This window comes from Anneissia japonica, unplaced genomic scaffold (genome assembly GCF_011630105.1).
Source record: "Anneissia japonica isolate Jap-2015-1 unplaced genomic scaffold, ASM1163010v1 scaffold8963_len174799_cov130, whole genome shotgun sequence".
Lineage (NCBI taxonomy): Eukaryota > Metazoa > Echinodermata > Crinoidea > Comatulida > Comatulidae > Anneissia > Anneissia japonica.
The window spans coordinates 162,364-167,759 of record NW_022734897.1 but is presented as its reverse complement, the minus strand read 5'-3'; the positions used below and the strand labels follow the sequence as shown (position 1 = coordinate 167,759).

At 37.7% G+C, this 5,396-nt stretch overlaps 1 protein-coding gene across 1 annotated transcript in view; it reads right to left on the bottom strand.

Moving 5' to 3' along the window:
- Positions 1–5,396, bottom strand: part of LOC117116514 — a gene marked incomplete at its 3' end in the record, with an annotated part of 27,154 nt that overhangs the window by 6,984 nt on the left and 14,774 nt on the right. The window contains exon 3 of the mRNA XM_033260576.1: positions 664–727. Coding sequence (XP_033116467.1) covers positions 664–727 — 64 coding nt within the window. The remainder of the gene's footprint in view (positions 1–663; positions 728–5,396) is intronic.

Below are 5,396 nucleotides of genomic sequence, written 5' to 3'. Positions count from 1 at the left end.
TGAAGATTAAAAAAAATATATATCATTTCTATTACCGAATTTTTCATTGGGGCCATTTTTACCTACCTGTCATATGGGGCCATTTTTTCTGGGGCCATTTTTTCCGGGGCCATTCTTACCTACATTCCTATCTAAGAGTCTTGAAATGATTGAAAAAAAAATGACATGGCCGTTTACAAAAGGGGAAATCCTTGAATTTTGAAGAACTTAGAAATCTTTAAAAGACACTTCAGAAGTCAGGAAAACTCATTTCTCGCCATCTATGCAACTACTCATTTTTTATACACATAAATAGGCATATCTGTAATAAGAATGAGAAGGTTTACATGACCGTTCCCAAGAGGGGAAACCTTGAATTTTGAAGAACTTAATAATCATTAAAAGACACACCAGAAGTCGGGAAAGCTCATTTCCCCTGACCCCTTTTCTTTTTGTGGTTTTGTGGAAAAAGTGTGACATCCCCCCCCCCCCTAAAAAAAAAATGTGAACCTAGATCCGCCCTGATATGCTCCCACTTCTATTGACTCACAGGCGTTGGCAGATACAGTATTGAACCAATCAAGTGGAAATTCTAAGCAGTTGAGAGTACAATGCGATAGACCTGCTGTTCTATTAACCAAAGGCCTAAATATTGAAAAAAACTAATAAAACTTCAAAACATACCAATGAAATGTAGCAATCAATTTGAAAACTTGGGGTTGGTATAGAAGACTTTAGCCAAGAAATGCTGAATAAAAAGAAGGCACAATAAAATATATTTTGTTAAGAAGTTTTAGCTTGGGTATAGTTAAATATAAGGACTAACTACATTCGTATTACCATGGTAGTACAATAAAAAAAACTAGAATTTATTCCTCCTTTTATGCTATGCAGTAAAAGCATAGCCTCCCCACGGTGCAATTTTTCCCTAGTATAAAATTTTAAAATCTTTGAATGAAAATATATAAGCATTTTGAATTTGTGTTTAGGATGAGTGTTGTGGAATGGGAGGGGGTCATGGTTGGATTGAATTTATTCGGTGTAAACACCAAGGATAGCCCATGAAAGTCTAGAAGAGACTTATTTCCAGTGGGGTCCTTCTGGTGGTGATTGGAGCGTAGTGCGTTCTTTAATTTGCACATGGGCCATAATGCACACGGGACCAACGCCTTAAATGTCTCATCCGAAAGACGGTGCGCTATTGTAACTTGTATTTCAGCCCTCTAGCTGAAACACAAGGAGCGGCAGCGATGGTAATTGAACTGGGGACCTAGAGATCTTCACAGTTTAGCGCACACACAGTAGCTACCACCAGACTAGCTGGTCCCCCAGTCTTCGCCCCTCACCCACCAGCAGTTAGGTGAGGTGGAACTAGCTTACAAAATAAGGTGATTTATAACTATTTAAGTGCGATTTATGGCTGGATGGAGCCTGACTGGGTGAGGGCCCTCAGTGGGTAAGCTAGTATTTTTGGGGTGTCTACACAAAACTGTACTTTATTAAAAAGTGTAAGTCTACTCAATGGGTGTCGTCAATAGATATGTGCACACATGTGGTACTGTAGTTTGTAGTCACTGCATGATGTGTTTTTTGCACAGTGTGTGACCTTCTTAATTACACTGTGTAAACAATCAATAACAGTTAAGTGATAAAAAGATTTATATTACACACATTCACACAGCAAATGTTCCACTGTAAAGCCAAGTTCTCAAGATCACTCCTATCTGATGCAAGTTAATAAGAAATCCAGTCAAGGCCGCATCAAATTTTTTCTTATGTCTACATGAGAGTTATAACGGATAGTTATAGATCTTAGTGATATACAAATGTTGAAGATTAAAATTATTTCTATTGATCTCATGATGATGTTTCAATAAAAGACGACAAAACAGAAATTACATTAGGCGAGGGCCTGCCTGGGCTAGGCCAGCTTTGATTTGATTAGGCAGCAGGCCATCCCAACTATCGACAAATAAAAGTCAAAATCCAATGTTTTCATCTTCACTTGGTAGACCATTCCGAAAAAAGCGAATTAAAACTCTCCAAGTTTTTTTTTTCTCACCTACTCAAAGCCTACCTATTAACATTTAGGAGATTTTTCGGCAGCATCTATAACCCTAGCCTCTAAATGTAGTATGCGGGTACGAACGTTGTTCATAATTCTTCTTGCTAGAATGTGTAAATTGCAGTGGCTAAAGATAAGGCTACCGTATTAGCTGTAATTTTAAAATCATGTATGTACAATATCTCCCCGGTGTTCACCGTATCTCGTTCAGCCGTTTTAGACACAGCAAACAAACTACTACGGTATTTTGTAGATTTCCCCAAAAAAGACATGAATATTTATATGAAGTTTACAACGAACAGTAATAATATAAATTTGTCCTGTAATGTTTTATTTGGATTATTTTGATAATTATAAAGTTAACTAGATTTGAACTCGTCACTGAGGACGAGTTTGGTGATCCGCCGTACTTTGACCCTCACGAAGCACGCGCGGTGCTGATTGAAAATTATTATATGCTAAAACATGCTCTATTTTTTTAAAAAGAGTAATTTTAAGCATTTTAATGACTTACGAATGTGTACACATACGTCTACATATACGTCTTAACGTCCGTGAGCACGGTACTGATATTAATACAGTGTCACATACCCAAAACATGTAACCGAAGCGTAATTTCCAGCTTCAGTACGTGCTGTGGGCGTGGAAATGAGCGTACAGCGCGTAAATTATGGAAAGTTTTGGAATACTGAAAATGACCTGAAACGTGCTTTAAATTATCTGAAAAGTGATATTAACAATTTTTAAATTTTAATGCACAAGTACGAATACCTTATACGACGTGCCCGAGGACGGTAATGGCACATGAATTTAAAACTTGTCAAGTTTAATTTAAAACCCCTGTTGGTTGGTAATGCCACACGAATTTTCCCTTTACAGTATACGAACTATCGGTCTGATAGCGTCGAAATACAGTCTGCTGCCCTCTATTTTAAAGTTGGTAATGCCACACGAATTTTCCCTTTACAGTATACGAACTATCGGTCTGATAGCGTCGAAATACAGTCTGCCGCCCTCTATTTTAAAATTGCTTACTTCTTTTAAGAAAGAAAGATGAGAAGGTTCCAAAAAAGCATTCTTTTTACCATGATGACATCATCAAAATGAAAAATAAAGGTACATTTCTGAAAGAGAATTGTCTCAGCTATAACATACTCACAGGTGGAAGACAATCGATCAAGAATAAGCAAGATACGTTCAAATAAGTTGAAAAATAATGACGTCATAAATAAAATTTCAGTTTTTTTAAAATTAGATAGCAATATGATGACGTCACAATGTCCGATCAGCAATAATGATCTATAAAATCATATCTACAATTCATGTGCTTTCAGAATATGTAATAAAAATTAGGGGTTACCTTTCATCCTAAGGAGCTATGAGTATAACTGATTAAAAGTAGGCATAATTTTAAGTATACATAATTGTTGACGCACACGTACGTGCACGTTATTAGGGGCGCAAACGGAAAATTAAAGTACCTGACATTCAACCTTGACCTGAAGATTATGCTCACTTAATATGATTCAGAAATGACGAATGGTTAAGATGATATGGGCTCATCAACGTTTTGAGGAAAGAAAGATGTAGGGGGTCAGAAAAAACAATTTTTTTGACCATGATGACGTCATAAAAATGTAAAAAGAAGTCAAATATATGAAAGAGAATTGTCTCAGCTATAACATGCTCAAAGCTGAAAGAAGATCGATCAAGGATAAGCAAGATACGCTCAATTGCGCATTTTCAAAAATGACGTCATAGCTAAAATTTACTTTCTTTGAACTCAGATGCCAATATGATGACGTCACAATGTCAGATCAGCCATTATGATCTATAAAATCATATTTACAACTTATGTGCTTTCAGAATATGAAATAAAAATTGGGGGTCACCTTTCCTCCTAAGGAGCTATAACTGATTAAAAATAGGCCTGATTTTAGCATATTTTCACTATATATCAGCACAAATCCACGCAAAGATACCTATATTTGATGCGCACATACGGCATTGCTATTGGCCATAAGATGACCGAAAAGAATGGAAATTTGTGAAAACAATGTCAGGAACCCGAACTATGTGAAAAACCATAATGTCTAGCTTCCGTACGTGCTGCGTGCGTAAAAATGCGCGCGTAGTGGAAAATTTCAAAAAATTTTGAAATGCTCAAAATGGCCTGAAACGTGCTCTAATTTAGTCAAAAAGTGATTTTGAGCATTTTAAAAATTTGACGCACGCGTATGCGCACGTACTGAAGCGTACGCGTAAAATTAAGGTACAATACATTCAACATTAACGAGAAGTTAATGCTCACTTAATACGATTTTGAAATGGCAATTGGTTAGGCTGATATGATCGATAATGTAAAAACGCAAAATTGCGCGTAGATGACGTCACGCATGACTGAGCGCGTTGAAAAGCTTACCATGACTATTCGAGACCAAGGAAAATGTTCGTTGACAGCGATTGTGCGTAACTCGTGGCATTTTTTGAGATATCGTGCGAACAGAAATGGAAGGAAAGGTAGAATTAAAAAAAAAGTTGTAAGATCTCTGACAATAACAAGAGGTGATCCGCTCGAGAAGCGGATCACCAAAAAGGTAATTTTAAAGATGCTTTGGTTGATATTGAACCAACTAGGCCTAGTAGAATTGCCTCGAAAACAAGACTAGCTAGGTTCATATGGGATTATAGCCAGATGAAGTAGCTGATCTACTTGCCAAGTTAATTGGCACTAATCCACTAATCGCGTTCGATGTTTATGGCCTAGGTCTCGGCGGTTGATTAGACTGGCCCGAGGAGTCCAGCTGAAGGGTTTACACTGGGTTTTCCCCCAAGTATTTCGTTTAGCGCGTGGTAGTGTGGGCATGCCGATTTCGGGTCATCCCTGATTACATTGGCCGACCCCTTGCCTGTCCCACGAATAAAAACGTCTCTCACAGCCTTGTGGTCTGCTCTTAGATTTTTCAACTTTGTCACAACAATTGCTGATGTTATGCTATTGTGGCCTAACTAAGTCCCGCATTCTCTCTGTTATCCTTTTGTGGACACCAGCCTTCTGACGATACAATTTATCTTCAAATTTTTTGGCGATTTCTGGTTCCCTCCAGATATCTATTATATCAAATCCCTGCGCATACGTCCACAGATGGCATTTCTTTACTGACTTTTCGGCCATAATTTGCAAAATAAGACTTGTTGAAATTAAACTACACAGATCAGGGAAACTGCGTCAATTCTGAATGGTGTTTATGACAGTAACTAAAAAACGCGCTAACCAGCAAGCATGGAAGGTCACTTTGCTTCAATTTGATTGGTGTATTCGTGACCTGTGGCCACCCGCTGTTTAATTGTT